The sequence below is a fragment of the Eleginops maclovinus genome, chromosome 1, assembly GCF_036324505.1.
Source record: "Eleginops maclovinus isolate JMC-PN-2008 ecotype Puerto Natales chromosome 1, JC_Emac_rtc_rv5, whole genome shotgun sequence".
Classification (NCBI taxonomy): domain Eukaryota; kingdom Metazoa; phylum Chordata; class Actinopteri; order Perciformes; family Eleginopidae; genus Eleginops; species Eleginops maclovinus.
Window position 1 is genome coordinate 5,622,660 of NC_086349.1, and position 16,376 is coordinate 5,639,035.

The 16,376-nt window shown below is 39.7% G+C and overlaps 1 protein-coding gene across 2 annotated transcripts in view; it reads right to left on the bottom strand.

The window, feature by feature from the left end:
• LOC134865410 (plexin-B1-like) overlaps positions 1 to 16,376 on the bottom strand; it is a 75,368-nt gene that overhangs the window by 7,210 nt on the left and 51,782 nt on the right. For both annotated transcript variants that reach the window (XM_063884903.1, XM_063884912.1), the window contains 20 exons: positions 15,762 to 15,898; positions 14,747 to 14,920; positions 14,227 to 14,461; positions 13,125 to 13,367; positions 12,838 to 13,014; positions 12,609 to 12,757; positions 12,058 to 12,158; positions 11,035 to 11,252; positions 10,187 to 10,365; positions 10,028 to 10,094; positions 9,802 to 9,948; positions 9,009 to 9,183; positions 7,853 to 7,956; positions 7,666 to 7,750; positions 6,298 to 6,470; positions 5,885 to 6,045; positions 4,200 to 4,347; positions 3,671 to 3,735; positions 2,692 to 2,767; positions 2,399 to 2,473 (listed from right to left, as the gene is read on the bottom strand). In XM_063884903.1, the coding sequence (XP_063740973.1) occupies positions 2,399 to 2,473; positions 2,692 to 2,767; positions 3,671 to 3,735; positions 4,200 to 4,347; positions 5,885 to 6,045; positions 6,298 to 6,470; positions 7,666 to 7,750; positions 7,853 to 7,956; positions 9,009 to 9,183; positions 9,802 to 9,948; positions 10,028 to 10,094; positions 10,187 to 10,365; positions 11,035 to 11,252; positions 12,058 to 12,158; positions 12,609 to 12,757; positions 12,838 to 13,014; positions 13,125 to 13,367; positions 14,227 to 14,461; positions 14,747 to 14,920; positions 15,762 to 15,898 (2,889 nt within the window). The remainder of the gene's footprint in view (positions 1 to 2,398; positions 2,474 to 2,691; positions 2,768 to 3,670; positions 3,736 to 4,199; positions 4,348 to 5,884; positions 6,046 to 6,297; positions 6,471 to 7,665; positions 7,751 to 7,852; positions 7,957 to 9,008; positions 9,184 to 9,801; positions 9,949 to 10,027; positions 10,095 to 10,186; positions 10,366 to 11,034; positions 11,253 to 12,057; positions 12,159 to 12,608; positions 12,758 to 12,837; positions 13,015 to 13,124; positions 13,368 to 14,226; positions 14,462 to 14,746; positions 14,921 to 15,761; positions 15,899 to 16,376) is intronic.

Genomic DNA, 16,376 nt, shown 5'->3' on the forward strand with positions numbered 1-16,376 from the left:
ATAATTACAACGCCATTTTCAAAACGAACTTTTCAAGTAAAGCTACACATCTTGAAAAGGGAACGACCAACTCCAACGCTAGCGAGCCTAGCACAGCAGGGAAACTACGAGCGGTACCCCTGGCTCACAGCCTCCGAGAGGCACTGCAAATTGTACTGCCGGGAATGCCTGGTATTTGCAACTGATCGATTTGGTGTTTGGAGCCACACTAAATTTGCAAACTTGAGTTGTCTAACCAAGGCAGCAACGAGACACCAAAGCACAGCTGGGCACTTGGAAGCACTGGTGCTTTTGAAAACCTTTGGGGACACCCGAGTGGATCTACAGCTCAACGAACAAGTGCGCAGGGAAACGGAGCTCCACAACGAAAGGGTGAACAAAAATAGGGAAATATTGAAAGACTGATTGATTGTGTCCTGTTTTTGGGTAAACAGGAACTTTCATTTATGGGACACGATGAAAGCGCCGAGTCCAGAAACAGAGGACACTACGTGGAGCTTCTTTCTTTTCTTGCTGAGAACAACACAGATTTGCATTACCACCTGTACACAAACAACATGTTTACTGGGACGTCAGGCAAAATACAAAACGACCTGATTTATGCTATTGCTGAAGTGATGGAAGAAGAGATCAAAATGAAGGTTAAAAAAGCACCCTTTGTCGCTGTTATGGTGGACGAGACGTCAGATGTGGGTAATGTAGCACAGCTGGCACTTGTTCTGCGTTATGTGACGGACACAGGTGTCAAGGAGCGGTGTGTCAGATAATCTGATTAATTAAGTTAACTGTAAATGCTGATGTATTGATTATAAATGCTTCGGAAATATTAATATAACTCTGTTGTACTTGACTATGTTAAGGTGATGCAATGCCCGGTTATACTGCGTTTCTGTCTAAATGTATAGTGTCTAGAGCCATGGCGTCATAATGATGGTATTAAGAGGTGGAATAATTCAGGTAGGACTGTGTAGGACATCACTGAAGGCCTAGGTGTGAAATGCACGGCCCGCCACTGATTTAGTGTATATTTCTCCTTCCTTCTTTGTATTGAACTGTTGCACCTCAATTTCCCTCGGGATTAATAACGCTTCTTGAATCTTGAATCTTGTTTTGGGATATTGGGGGAGTTAGGTGGTCCGTGAGTATTTTTTTATTGGTTAAGTGGTCCTTGGTCTGAAAAAGTTTGAGAAACACTGCTCTAGGCTGAATGACTGAAACTCTATCAGGCTGTCCCACCACATCCATTTAAAACCTTCAGCTCGTACAAAATGCTGCAGCCCGTATACTAACTAAAACCAGGAAAATGGAGCACATCACTCCAATATTAGCTGCTCTACACTGGCTACCAGTAAAGCAAATAAAAAAAAATACTTCTTTTAACTTACAAAGCGCTAAATGGTCAGGCACCTTCGTACCTAAAAGATATCTTAATCCACTATTGCCCCACTACAAAATACGCTCCCGGGGGGCAGGTCTGTTAATGTTGCACAGAGTCCGTAAAACAAGATCAGGAGTCAGAGCGTTCAGCTACCAAGCGCCCATGCTCTGGAACAAACTTCCTGTTTTAATCAGAGAGGCAGTGTGTCCAAACTTTTAAGATTGCGCTGAAGGCCTACATTTTTAACAAACCTTTTGGTTAGAGCTTGCATTTTACTTTGATGGTGCGTAATTTGATCAATTTGGATGTTTTATGTATTTTTATTGTCTTTTGCTGTTATCTTATTTTTGTATTTCTATTTGTATTACACTATCTTGCCTTCTCATTTTGCTGTAACTCCATCATTTACAATGTTGTTGATTGTTTTTAATCTGTAAAGCCCATGCGTTTTGTGATATTGGGGTATACAAATAAAGTTTGATTTGATTTGATGTTGAATCCTTAGTTAATGCCCAATGAGGATACACTATGGTAAAAGTTCCTATCTCCAACTGATGGTGCAATACTTGTATATTTGCTGTCTTTCCTACTTGGTGCTTGAGGTCAGACTACAAGAAACAAATATGTTCAATGCAAACACAACATTTTCTTTGTTGCAGTTTCAAAATAAAAGGATTCAGCTGACAAACCAAGAGTTGAGTAAGTAGCGTTGGCCGCCATTGCATTTCTGGGACCAGCAGTAGAATATTTCATAACCAAGCTAAATTGGTCAACCCTAACACTAACTCCAACCCTAAGCTAAAATATCCCTAAACGGAACTCAAATTTGGGACCTTGTGAATAGGAAACATCTGGAGTTCTGAGGTGATACCCAGCCCTAGCTGCCGTTTGCACTGGTATCTGAGAGACGCAGCAGATACCATTCCCCTACTGTATTCCAGCACTTACAGAAACTAAATTATTTGTGCATGTAGTCGAGGAGCATCCGAACAACAGCACAACAAGCTCCGGTGTACTCACTTGATCGTAGTATTTGTTGATGTACTTGTACAGCTCATGTAAAGCCACGAGGCAGTTGACCTCTGCTGTGTAGTTCTGTAATGTGAGGAGAGAAAAGAATAGGAGTGAGAGGGTGAGGGCGGGAGGTTGTTCAAAATTGCATCGGTTGCCATTCATATTTTATTTCAAACTCCACTTCTAGCTTGTCAGGCGCACAGTGACTTCCAGGACCTTAAGTTGAATTATGTGTTCAACCTCGGCCAACATAAAGAGGTTATGCTTGCAAAATGGGAAGAACAAGAGAGGGAACGTACACGAGAGAGTTCAGCCAGAGCAGAGTTCATCTCCTGGTCGCTGGCGGAGATGGTCTGACGGATGTCTGCGTAGTACCTGGGGAGAGAGGAGTTTGTATAGAAAATAAGGAAATTGAATTAAGGTTGAAATAATATTAATCTTTCTACTTTTGTTTGGGAATAAATACCCTGCTCTTTGGATTTGAAATTGGATGGATTATCAAGAGTCTTAAATTCTATTGGACAGCACCATCACCTCCTCCTGACTGCTGTCTGCATGAGGTTCAGGAGGTACAGACACATTGATGTGGACACAATGCAATCTGAGAAGAAAACTATTCATCTTTTTAGACTCAAGGATGTGTTCATCAGAAGCCAAACTTGGGTCAGTTACAAAGAAAAAAATATTCTCTTTGACTTTAAACCTAATGAGTATAAATCCAAAAGATAAAGTCGCTTTTGTTATGGAATTGGAAATCAGAGTTTGTACAAAACGCAGTGTTGGACCCCTTAAAGCTCAGTTGGTAGAGGTGGGGCAGCCGATGTACTAGGGTTTGGACCCCATGTGGAGGACCAGGATGGGACCTTTTGCCACGTGTGATCCACCGTGTTTCCCCTTGTTTCCCTCTCAGATAAACGCAGTAGTTGCCCAAAATAATTTGATATCGAGGTTATCCCAAAGTACAGGTAACAAGTAATTGTAACAGATTCCATTTTTATAGTTATCTTTCAACCCTGGATAGGACTAAACTGGCCAATATGTTCCAGAAAAATCTGTCGAAGCAGCTTTCCTCCGTCACCAGTGTGATGTGCAGCAGACAGCAGTAAGTCTAGCAGTCTGCTCTCAGACCAGCCATGCATGGAGGCCTGGCAGGCAGTCTGCAGTGTCTGCCTCGACAGATTGTCCGAGGCCGAGCTCCCTCTTTCCTTCTTTCCTTCTCTCCCTCCCTGTGATTTTTATGCCTGGGGTCAGTGGGGCAACCTGCTGCCATATTCTTACCTCTCCACCATCTGCTTGTAGCGCGGGATGTCTCGGGCGTACAGCAACTTGTTGATGGGAGAGTCCTGAAAGAGGAAGACAAATTATATCATGTTCAACAGCTCGTATAAAGAGTTGTTGATTTAAATATGCTACTCACATTATGAGAAGATCATTATTAATTCACCTAATTCACTGAGCTAATGAATTTAAATGTAATTTAAAAAACTGTAATTATTGCTAACTTATCATTTAAATAGAATATACACTAGTGTACAATTTATTTATTTAATTAATTAATTGATCTGTATTTTATTATCATTTTTCATCTGTAGTCCCTGGACAGATGTGTCAAAGCTGGTTGAAAAAAAATATGAAAGGTTATAGATGGATATAAACCATTAAAATACATGCAAGTAATATCCGTTTATAATATCTGAGCACTAGCAACCCTATTGTTGTAGCATAGCGCTTTTTTAAAATTACTTTTACTACTAGAGCCTCAGCGGTACAGTTTAATAACGCTGTGTTATATTGACATTGATCTCACCCGTCCCAGCTTGTGGTCAGCAATGGTGCAGGAGTCCATGAAGGTCTGAGCGATGACTGACAGCACGGCGTCCACGTGGTCCGAGGTTTGCACGTCGAAGATGAACTGCGGGTTCTTCAGGATGTTGATCCAGAACCGCAGCGGTAAACTGACAATAAGAAAAGAGAAACTCATTAATGTCAGACCAAAAAAAATGCCATAATGAACCATTTTATTTAGATTTCAACGGTCAATATTCACTTATTTTCTCGTAAATCTATGATGTTTTCTCCATTTATTGACCACTTTAATCTCAGTAAATATCTATGTATTTTTTATAAATTCACTAATGTTTTTTTCTTGGAATATTTCCCTCAATTCTGTATATTATTTTGCTTTTAAGCGTTAATTCAGTCAGGAAGACTGGCTATACATTCATTCACTCCTCAGCATCTATAATGAGCTTATTATGGGCGTCCACTCTTAACCAATTAAATTCAACCACAATCTCCAGCAGCCAATCAGTGGGCTGCAGTCAAACTTTAAATCTGTTCTCCAAGTTCATCATTATCAAATCCAAATATTCAGCATCCTCTCCATCCTCATCCAATCCCATCAACATCACCCCCAGTGACTAGACCCCGGGGGGTTTCCTATTCTAATTATGGCAGCCCCCACCCATCCAATGATATAATTGGGTCTAATCGCCATAGACTATTAACATAGACTCTAGAGTAGAACAGACCAACCCAGGTCTTACATCTCTGCACTGGCTACCAATAACTATCCATTTTAAAATGTTATCACTAAATTATAAAGCACTTCATGGTTTGGGACCCCCAATATATGTCGGACATGCTGCTTTGTTACAAGCCAACCAGAGCCCTCAGATCTTCAGGGGCGGGCTTACTCATTGTTCCCGGGTTAGAACCAAACACGGAAAAGCTAGTTTTTAGGCGCTGCACATCTGCAACAAAGAGTTCTTTTAAGTTGAGGCAAAAAACATTTATTTGTATTGCTGCTTACCCAGAAGTCATTTAACTTTGTTTTATCATTACACTTCTTGCAACATTATCTGTATTTACAATTTTAAACTACTTTGTATCTCTCCATATATATTCCTCTGGGTTTATTTATAGTGTGTCTTTTCTTTTGTTTCCTCTCTTAACTAGTGTGTGTTAATGTTGATGTAAAGCCTTTGTGTCTGAAAATGTGTCATATAACATGTATAGCATCTTGTGCACAGGCCAATAAAGGTTTCTTTAATTAAAACAAGTCTCTCCTGATTGAAATATCCATGCAGTCCATAGTCCATTTTCTCTTAAATGAAAGAAAATCAATGTGAATACACACTTATAAGCCCCCCCCAAAAAAACGTTTTTATTTATTTTTGACCAAATGAACCAAAGTAATACCCTTGATAATTCATTTTTTGAGCTGTGGTAACATTTGTGCATTTTTGATATTGTAAATTCCCCAAAAAGATCCAGATTTTTTTATGTATTCTAACATGCGGTCATAGTAAAACTATGCAGCCAGCTGTGGTACATGTGTTGTATGTGCGTAGGCTGTACTGAAACATGAGGTTCCTAAATCTTTGGCCGACGTTTCTCCCGATGTGTGTTTACAACGTTTCTCAAATGCAGCAGAAGTTGGTTTCGTTCTGGCTTCAACATGCAGACCTTTCCGAAGCTGCCATGGGTTACCTGTTGGTTTTCCAGATGTGGATGGTCTCGGGGTCGTTGATGCCGTGCTGCAGAGCCTGCTCATCCAGCAGGTCGAAGAAGTACTTGACAGCCAGAGGAACAGGACGGCTGGTGCTGAGGATCGCCGTGAACAGATCATCCACGAACTTCTGCAGCGTGCCCTGAGATGGAGCGGAGAAAAGTAAAGCAGATAAATAAACAAGATCTGTACGCATATCCACACACTCAATCTCGCTCTGGGTAATCTTTTGATTTATAGTGTTCTAAATTCCATCATTTATGATAATCACGACTGAGGGTTTAAACTGAGAATTGAAAATATTCTAATCACATTTATTCTTGTCTTTTTTTCTTTTATAAGCATATTTTTCAAAGTGAGGCCAACATGTTCTGAATATAAGAGTGTGTGTTACCTTCATGGAGAGCAGGCGGGTGAGGTAGATCTCGGGGATGGCCTTGGCCCTCTCCCCCCCCTTCTCCCTCACACTGCCCCTCCTGTGTTTGGGCAGCTCCGACTCCTCGTTGGCTTTCACCAGGTGCCACAGCCTCACCCCCCCCTCCTCCATGTCATCCAGCATGGGGGTCTCTGGAGGGGGAGAAAACATCAGAATAAGACTTTAGAGTCATCTTGGTTAAGCAGGAAAATCCCAACCAAGTACAAAGCAGATTTATCCAATTTGGATCATTTCAGTGTTTTGAATAGTGTGAAAACTGTCATTAGTACTGTAAATACTATTATAAATATAACAGCAGATAATGGAATAAAGATACAGTTATATTAAATAATATTGACAATCTTTCTGCAGTTTTATCTCTATCTTTATTGCTGACTTTGAGTTCCTACTTCCTTTTATCCCGCACTACACAACACATGAAAGGGTGGTGAAAACTGCTCAGCACATCACCAGGATGGAGCTGCCATCCATGGAGGACCTCTACACCCAGCGGTGTAGGAAGAAGGCCGGTAGGATATTAAAGGACCCCCATCACCCCAGCAACAATCTGTTCTGTCTGCTGCCGTCTGGCAGACGGTACCGCAGCATCCGACCAAGACCACCAGACTCAGGGACAGTTTTATACCACAGGCTATAAGACTGCTGAACTCCTGAGCTCTGTGAATGTCTACTCACATCTGTTATAGTACACACATATCTATATATTATACATTTTATTCTTGTCTAATGTTTGCATTATTTTATTCATCTTATTTGCACTGTGTATGCTGAGTTGTTGGAGGAGCATGGGATATAAGATTTGTATCTGCTGTGCTGTATGACAAGTAAAACCTTTGAACCTTTTGAACCTGTATAGACAGTCAGACAGCGCTCTCTGCTGGTCATTCTCATTCGGTTCAACCAATAGAAATGTTTCTTTTCCAAATCAAATCAAACATTATTTAAATAGCACTTTTCCTACACAAAAGGGCAACACAATGTGCTTTACAAACCAATACCCTATCCCAGGTAATAAATAGCAAATATGACATACATTTAGGATAATTAGAAAGACTTAAAACCAACAGAAGTCAATGAACAAAGGATGGAATAAAATGAACAAATTAAATAAAACTAAATAAGAAGGAATGAATAAATAGGAATAAAAAAGAATACATTGATAAATTCTGTCCAATTCAAAGCCATATATAAAATACAGTATTATTCCATTAATATCCATTATAAATAAATAAAAAAAACATCCAAATTATTTGTTTGTGTAGACGTAGACTTTTTGTGTAAGTGTTAATTCAGAATATGTGTGTATGCTCTACAAAAAACACTTACTTTCTCCAGGCATGTAATCATGGCTGTCGTGGAGATGGTTTTTGGTGTTCCTGGGGACGAGGGCCACCGTCGCTCCATCAGGAACCTGTGTCAAAATGTAATACCAAGTGTAAGACTTCCAGCCTTAAACAATCAGCATGCAAGTTTAATGTGCGTGTGTGTTAGTGTGTGTGTGACTTGTACTGACCTTATAGTGCTGCAGTGTGTTCAGGCGCTTCCATAAGCCTTGTACTACGGACGTCAGGTCCTCGTCTGAGAGGATCAGGTGACCTGCGACACCTGAACGCCACTCTGCAGGAAAAAAAACCAATGTACATATATAACAATAATAATAAAGCTTTATTTATGTAGCCCTTTTCAAGCAGCACGTGCAGCTCAAAGTGCTTGGCATAAATCAAGTTTACAGCAAACAACAACATACTTTTCAGATACTTGCAGCATAGCAACAAAATATTACATTTTAACAGGTTAAGAGAAACATTGAGGTAAAAGGTATGATAATAAAAATAAAATACAACAAATGAAATAATGATTCCTCTCGGAAAAATAAGACACAACACGTGAATCAATGCAAAAATATAAAACCCTATAAAATAAAAGTAAAATATATTTATAAAAAAAATAAAAGATGACAGTAATTAATAATAAATAACTTTGCCTTTATAATAAAAGGTTAAACGATTAAAAGATTAAAAGAACATGTTGCTATTAATACAGGTTAAAACCCTTTAAGGCTTATCAAATAAATAAAACAAAATAAAATTGGGTAAATAATAAAGACTAAAATAGCATTTAAAGGGACTGTCGCTAATAAAAAGCTAATCTAAAAAGATGTGTCTTTATCTGTTGTTCCAAAAAAAGGACAATTTCATTTATTTTTTTAATCCCCGTGCGTATGGTAAAGGCTCGGTAACTCTTTGATCCAAAGATTTAACTCTTTGTGTCTGAAAACTCTAATCCTGCTTTATAATATCTACATGGATTGTCTGCAGCTTTGAAGAAGGATTTTTGTAGAATAGATATTTGCTGGATGGCCTTTTTAGCATCAGAGAAATGCTCCGTGCTTGAACACTAACAATGAAATATGGAAGCCCATTAGGGACTTTATTAAATGATTGACCTTAAATGTTCTTTCAAAGTCATAAACAACTGTACAGAAGAAAAAAATATGATTTTTTTCGAGAAAATTCAAAATGGAAGTGGCATTCGACATTTAAATGCCACCGGTAAGTCAAATCTGCTATTTAAAATACAATATATTTCGTACAACTGCTCCATCTGACTAACAGCCCACTTATCAATGCTAAATCGCAGCCTGATATTCCAACATAACCTGAACGCACCGAGGTGTAATGAGTCGATGTGTGGCCTCTGGGAATAGGAGGTTCCCTTCCAGGTTTGTTCAAGAAGTTTCTCCTTCACTTGCGTGATGGTGTCACAGTCCAGGACTTTGGCAGGAACCGTCTGCGTGGTGGTGCCCCCGGTGGAGGCTGCAGCGGGCATCACAACATTCAAGGTCTGCACAGAAGAAGAGGAGGGGGGGGGGGGGGTTACTGATGGACGTCTTGTAATACTGTACAATTTCAGTTTGTGGGGAAGTGTGTGAGTTGGAATAAAACTTTTTTTTCTAATTCTGAAAATTCTCTTTATTTAATACAAGAATAATCAAATGTATAGTATGTTTTGGTGAGACATTTTTTTAGGTTGGATCCATAGAGCTACACAAAGTGAATGCCAAAAAAGGAGAGGAAAAGGAGCAAAATAAAAAATCCGGTTATAACAACACCAAAAATAGTCATGCTGAACATTAGCCACCTTTAGCTTAGCGGAGGTGACGCTCGGCCATTTGAACATGATGGTAGTTAGTTTATAGCCTTACATTAGATTTGTACTTTTACTGATTGCAAATCACATAGTGGTGTTAATATGTGGATAATGTCCTGCTGAACAAAATATCTAAGTATCATAAACATATGTCACCACAGATTTTATTTTCTGCAATACTCAAAAATTCCCATAGCTTTTTTATCGAGGGAGTCTTTGAGATGCTAACTTCCTGCTAAAATACATCATGGCATTGTTAACATACTAACCAGGGTCGTGGTATTGTAATGTATCTATGTGTGTTTTTCTTACCAACGTCTTGTACTCCACGTCCTCTCGCAGCAGCCTGTTGTCGTTCAGTGTGTACTTTGCTTTCCCTGTCACGGCATCCACGGGGCCTTTGTCCACCTGGTGCTTTATGGCTCTGAACAGCATGTAGAAGGACTCCCCTGCTGATTCCTGGCAAAGCATAAAGATACAGGTCAGCACAGTATTAACACCACAGCATCTGACTTAAGTTAGTGCCCTGACAACATACTCTCAGGAAGGTAAAGAGGCAGATGGACATCCAGTTGGTCAAAAGCTTCTCCACCACAGATTCCGTTCTGGTATAGAAAAAGTAAGAAAAACATTTATGGATGAAAAAAGTAAAAGTAAGTAAAATTAAAGTTATTAAGAAACCTACTCCCCCCCTTACCTCCTGAGCATCAGTTTGGGGTTCTTGGCCACGTACTGTTCCACCAAGTCGTTGAGCAGCGTCTTCAGGATGTCGGTGAAGTACTCCAGTTTTCCGTGCAGGGCCACCGTCAGCAGAGAGGCCACATAGGCCCGGTCCCTGGGGGAGAACGTCCGCTGGACCTCCAGAGTGTGGATAAACTGGACAGACCACAGAGGAAACAACTTTAGATTCTGGTATAGTGCACACATTTGACTATCCAAAGTTATTTGTCATATTCTTGTTGTACTTAACTTTGGATTGTTTTGTGCATATTTAAAGCTTGTGTTAACATTAGTTTTAATTTTGAAAAAGCGATATATTTCCTCCTTTTTTTACAACGTATGTCACCTTTCTGTTTGTATTTGCACAAAAAAAACAATCCTTGTATTTGTGTATTCTACCTGGTAGTAAACCTTATCCTGATTCAGAAAAAAAATGCATGGTGAATATTTTATAGCTGGAAAAAGTGTGACCGGGTGGAAAGAAAATAAAACAATGTTTCCAGTATAAATTACTTTTTGATATGTGAACATGAGGTGAATAAAAAACGTTTTGGGTGGCTCTTTTATTTTTTTGAGAGAGAAAGACATTTTGATTATTGTTAAGTTATTGGAAAGTGATTTGTGTTGTAAAAAAAACTTTAGAAACAAATAAAATGGCATTCAACTGTACGGGGGAAGAAGATTATTTTCCTTATTTCTGAGAAAAAGCATGGAATATTGATGTGAGTATCTTTCCCAATAACACACTATTCCTGTAATGTGGTGAACACCGTTAAGACAACTATTTGTTTAGTAACCTGCTCCGATTAGGAAAAAATAACCCACTTTGGTGAGGAAGAGTTTGCTGTTGAGCAGGTTGGACAGCTGCACCAGCCCCTGCTCCACCGTCTGCCTCCGACTCTCTGGGACGTCCAGATCTCGTCTCAGTGGAGACTCCTGGTGGCCGGGGAAGAAGATGCGCTCGGCGTACGCCCGGTAGTCCAGGAAGGGTATCCCCGAGCCCACCAGATCACTGGACATGTCCATCATCTCTGTCATCAGGTCTGGAGGACGGTAACGGAATTAAGACTTAGTTTGTATTCCTTATGTTTATTATTATTGTTATTATTATTATTATTATAACTTGTCACTATATTTACAATACATAAAAAGTATGAAACTGCAAACCATTGCTCTGTTCTTGTAAAACATATATTGGTTTATCCATACATACGCTCAAAATACAAAATTCACAGACAGTATGTGTAAAACCAAACTAAGAGACATGCCGTATCATAAGCCACACATCTGTGAAGACTAAAGACTAAATAAATAAATAAATTATAATAGTTTAAAAAAACAACAGCCCAAATAAGTATAAAACAGAGTTGAAAATACATCGAAAATTCATATATAAAATCAAAAATGTATGAGATGTATTTTAAAAAAACAACAAGTTATGTTACATACATTTTAAAAATTTAAAAAAAGAATGGGCAGAATAAGTTAAAAAAATAATAGGGTAGACCAACCTTCTTCTACAAAGTAAACCATGAATATTATATATACACTCTAAAGTAATGATCAAAGTTGAGAAATAACATGCTGTTGCTATGTGCATTAAAAAAAAATGTGGCATGTCATGAATTATTATTTATATTATTATTAACAAACCTTCGATATTGCATGCTTTAAATGTTTTTTATAACAATTTTATAAGTACAATTAAACATCTTAACATCTGCAAAATCTCGGAAACATCTGTCCAGGGACTAGAGATGTCTAACTATGGCGCATTCACATCAACGATTATGAAAAAAGCTCCTGAACTGATGTTTTTTTCTAAAAGTAAGAACTTTTGGCCTGTACCTGTGAACTCCTTCTTGCAGCGGTCCCTCACACTGGTCTCCAGGTTCTCCAGCTGTATCTGAACCTTCTTATAGTCCCTCATGGCCTGCTTGCTCTTCCTCCTGAACAACATGAGGCAGACAACATTTAGGTAGAGAAATAAAGCAGCCTGTTAGTGGTGATGAACGGAAGCCCTGAGAGGCAAGTGAGGAAAAAGTCTGATACTTTTTATATTTGTTCATGACTCAAAAATAGGGGGAAAATAAGTTTTTTCCAGGATAATCGTTTCAAACAACACATTCTATGAAAAATGAGGACAAAAAACTTTGAGTGATGATCATAATCATTCTGATTTGATTTTTTTTTCAGGAATACTGTTGTGATCAAAACAAAAACAAATGTTTTCTCGTCTTAAACACAATGGGAATACTATTTAAATCTGTATAAGAATAAAACATTTCGTCCCTTAAGTTGTCTCTTTAGACTTCGTAAAAAATAATCTGAAGAATAAAGAAAAAGACTTTGAGGTAAATCAGTTGAAGTGCAATAATATAAGAGCAATCTGTGTTCACCTGTATATGAGCACTATGATGAGCACAATGAGGGCCACAATAGAGGCCCCCACTCCGACCCCCACCTGGGCCTCCAGAGGAAAGGTGGACTGGGCCTGGCTGTCGTACTGCACTCTACCCAGAGAGAAGTTCAGGTTCCCCATCCTCACCTGGAAAACACAGGTTCAGAATTCCTGAGTCATTCTGAATGTATACTTTGAATTCAAAATATGTAGTAAAATGTTCTCACTGTGAACTCCGGGAGACTCTCCATGCTGTCCTGCTTCTTTCCGGCGGTGAGTGAGGGCTGCTGGGTCGGCGGTTCACAGTACAGGTGATTGTGGGTCAGGGTCTTCACAGAACACACCCCCTCCCCGATCCGAGCCTCCACCTCGTGCTTGTAGATGGCCAGATCCAGGTTCTCCCCCTAGAGCGGCAAAAAGACATGGAATACAGGATTCATGACGGAGTTTGACCACAATATTTATGTGTGTAGGGAATCTCAGTGTTGTCAGTGTTCACGCTGTGCGCCCCCACCTCCACGGAGATGATGCTGCCGGGTTTGTGGTGGTACGGTTTGCTGGGGTCGTTCTGGCTCAGCAGGTAGAGCCTCGGGTTGGGCTCATAGCTGAAGGGCTCGCCCCCCACGGCGCTGAAGTCAAAAGTGAGGTTGTCCAACAGAAAGTGGACTTTGACCCTGGCCCTCCTGGCCTCTGGGCCCACGGCTGGAGTGGGACACAGGATTAGGGCGGAGCCGTTCACCGTGCAGCCAGATTCATACTGGAGGAAAAGGAACAGAGGAAGTAAGATTATTAGAGACATCAAGATCCCCACGCTATATTATGTCTCGTCATTTGTTTCAGCAATTATGGGTTAGTTTTGGTGTTAATGTTATTGTTTACGAGGACTTTAGACTTGATAAAAACCCTTCCCACAAACCACAACAAGATGCCAGGAAAACCATAGAAGTCAAGGCATGCTGTGATTTGGTTTGAAAAAAAACGATAAAAAAAGTTTTAAAAAAATGGTTGCACCTCTATGAAAGGGCTTCTATATCACCACACATGATCACAATTGGGGTCATTGGGTCCACAAAATACAGAGAGCGGTGGCGAACCACTGCCATACGACCGTGATATAGTTTGTGTATAGCCTAACCTAAGCTTTTTTCTCCTAGCGATTGCATTTACGCTTTAAAAATCTTAGTGTTATTATGTGGAGATACTGCGGCTGAACAAAATGTGCAAGGGATCATAAACCGGTCTTGGCAATATATCTTACTTTCTGCAACATAAAGAAATCTGATGGGGGAAATAAAAGCTAACTACTGGTTCGGCCTACAAATTGATGTCATCATTGCAAACTTGTATTAGGCATGTCTGTAGAGGGGGACTTTTGAATCCATTGAAACAACTTTCATTTAGATATCTTGAGTTGACAGGTCAAGGCACACCTTTCAATATGGCCAGGATTTTTTTTTGTTTCATTTGATATCAGAATCTAGATTTTCAACTCGCCACGTCCTCTGAGGGTCAGTATGTCAGCCTTGGCATTGTGTTTGATTTTTAAGTTACAAGAAAAATGATAACATACACATATTTAGAAAAGCAGAACATTTCCCTCTCTGCGTGGAGCGTACCTGTTTGACGTGACAGAGCGTTCCCTCGGGGCACTCCGCCTCGGGGACGATCCTCCTCCATCTCTTCATTCCCCCCCGGTGATCCCGCCCTCTGCTCAGGCTTCTTCCACCCCTCCCTCTGACGCTCCTTTTTCTCCTGGGGGGGAGGGTGTCAGGTGGACTGAGTGTCACCCTCATTTTGGGCTCCTGGACCACATCCAGGTTCTTACCGGAGACTCTGATGATACGTCCTCCGCTGCCGGGGGACGGAAGAAAATAACATTATAACTGTTTCCTCATATAATGTCAATTTAAGATCTAAATAAAAAAGACAATGACAGTTCCCTCTCCCATGCCTTCTTAAATGTTTGTGTGCTTAAATATTTTTCTTGAACCATATTTTCATTTTAATTTTTGTCTTGGGAAATATATAATTTAAATTACATTAAAAAAAAACACAAAATGGGAAATGTAGTAATTCTGCCATTAAATGAGAAAATATATCTTCTTTTAGGATTGCTCTGTTTATTCTGATAGGCACCTGAGAAAGCTTTTGGACGGGGCAGCCATGGAGATGTTGGGATTGGGGGTGTAGTGATACACCAGACCCTGCAGGTGGCGCTCCGTGCCTCCGAATCTCACGGTGATGCTGTGTTCCCCTGTTCTGTTGCTGCCTCTGGTCAGACAGCTGATGTGATCCTCCTGGATGTTCAGCCTGAACAGAAACACACTTTAGACCCGCTTTCCAGTCCTTTACACAAAGATAAAGGTTAGATTTTATCTCATGGTTAATGTAGTGATGACACTTTGTGTAGGCCGACCTAGAAGTTAGCATCACAATGGCTCCCTCAACAAAAACTCATTTGGATTATTCCATTGATTTTTTCGGAATATTGTACAAAATAAGATCTGTGGCAAAACCTTACATCTCCACATATTAACCCCACTTTTATAAATGTTGAAGCAAGATGCAATTGCCAGAATTAAAGATAAAGTTTGGCTATAAAACAAACTACATCACAGTCACATGACTTCAGCGCTAAGCTAAGTCTGCTAATGTTCGTCTTAGTTATTGATTTTCTTCAATTAATTTAGTTTTGGGTAAACTTTCACATTCACAAAAAGAAATTGACTCACTCTAAGCCAAATTGTGCCCATTTTGACTTAGAATTACAATGACATGGCGCGACTAAAACCGAATTAGAAGAAAAAACATTGTTTTATTTGCTTAATATTTTATTAGAAATTTTACCTTTCGTTTTTTCTTTTATCACTATTTTCTATCATTATTTATTTATTTGTATATATGGTTTTTTAAAACATTATTTTGTTGGTTTTTCGTCTTTAGCCATCTTTTTATGACACATCGAGGTATTAACTGACATATTTATGTTGTAAATCAAACAAAAACATTTAAACTTGTCTATCCACAGATCTTTTTTCATAACTCGTAAAAAAGAAAAGACTCCAACACGAGGGAACCCAGCGCTAAAGTGCAAAAATGCTAACTCATTCTCTGGTTGAGGACTCATTCCTGAACTATTAGCGACTCTTACACTACGCAGGAAACCCCTCCGATGAGGACGCTGACTTCACTCGGGTGTCCCGTCCTCAGTCTGCGGCCCCTGATGGTGAGAGAGGAGCCCCCTGCCTTGGGCCCTCTTTGGGGGGAGATGCTGCTCAGAACAGGATCCTGGTGATGGAGGGGAGATGAAGAAGAAAGATAAAAGGAAGACAGTGAGAGACAGGCATAAAGAGGTGTAATCAATAATGAGCGGGTGATTTATTGGGGAGATAAAATGGACACAGGGGCATTCTGGGAAACACTAGAGGGCTTGCTCACGGCTAGATAGTATAATTAATTAGCTTGTCACTTGGGCTAATTAATTAAGTCTGTTGTTGGAGCAGGTAGCCCTTTTACTGCAATGTAACTAAGGGCACTTTATTGCATCGCAGGGCCACTTACATTTACAACGCCGCATTTCAAGTAGAGCATTATCAAACAGAGCAATGCGGGGGATGTCATTTACTTAATTGGTTAGAAATAATCTTTATTTTTCATGGCTTTAAACACATTTAACAGCTACATTTGTGGAGTCATGCTTCCTTTATTCAGTCACACTTGAATCTGTTTTTTATTTAATCTTAAAATGGTGCGACTGTCACAAAAC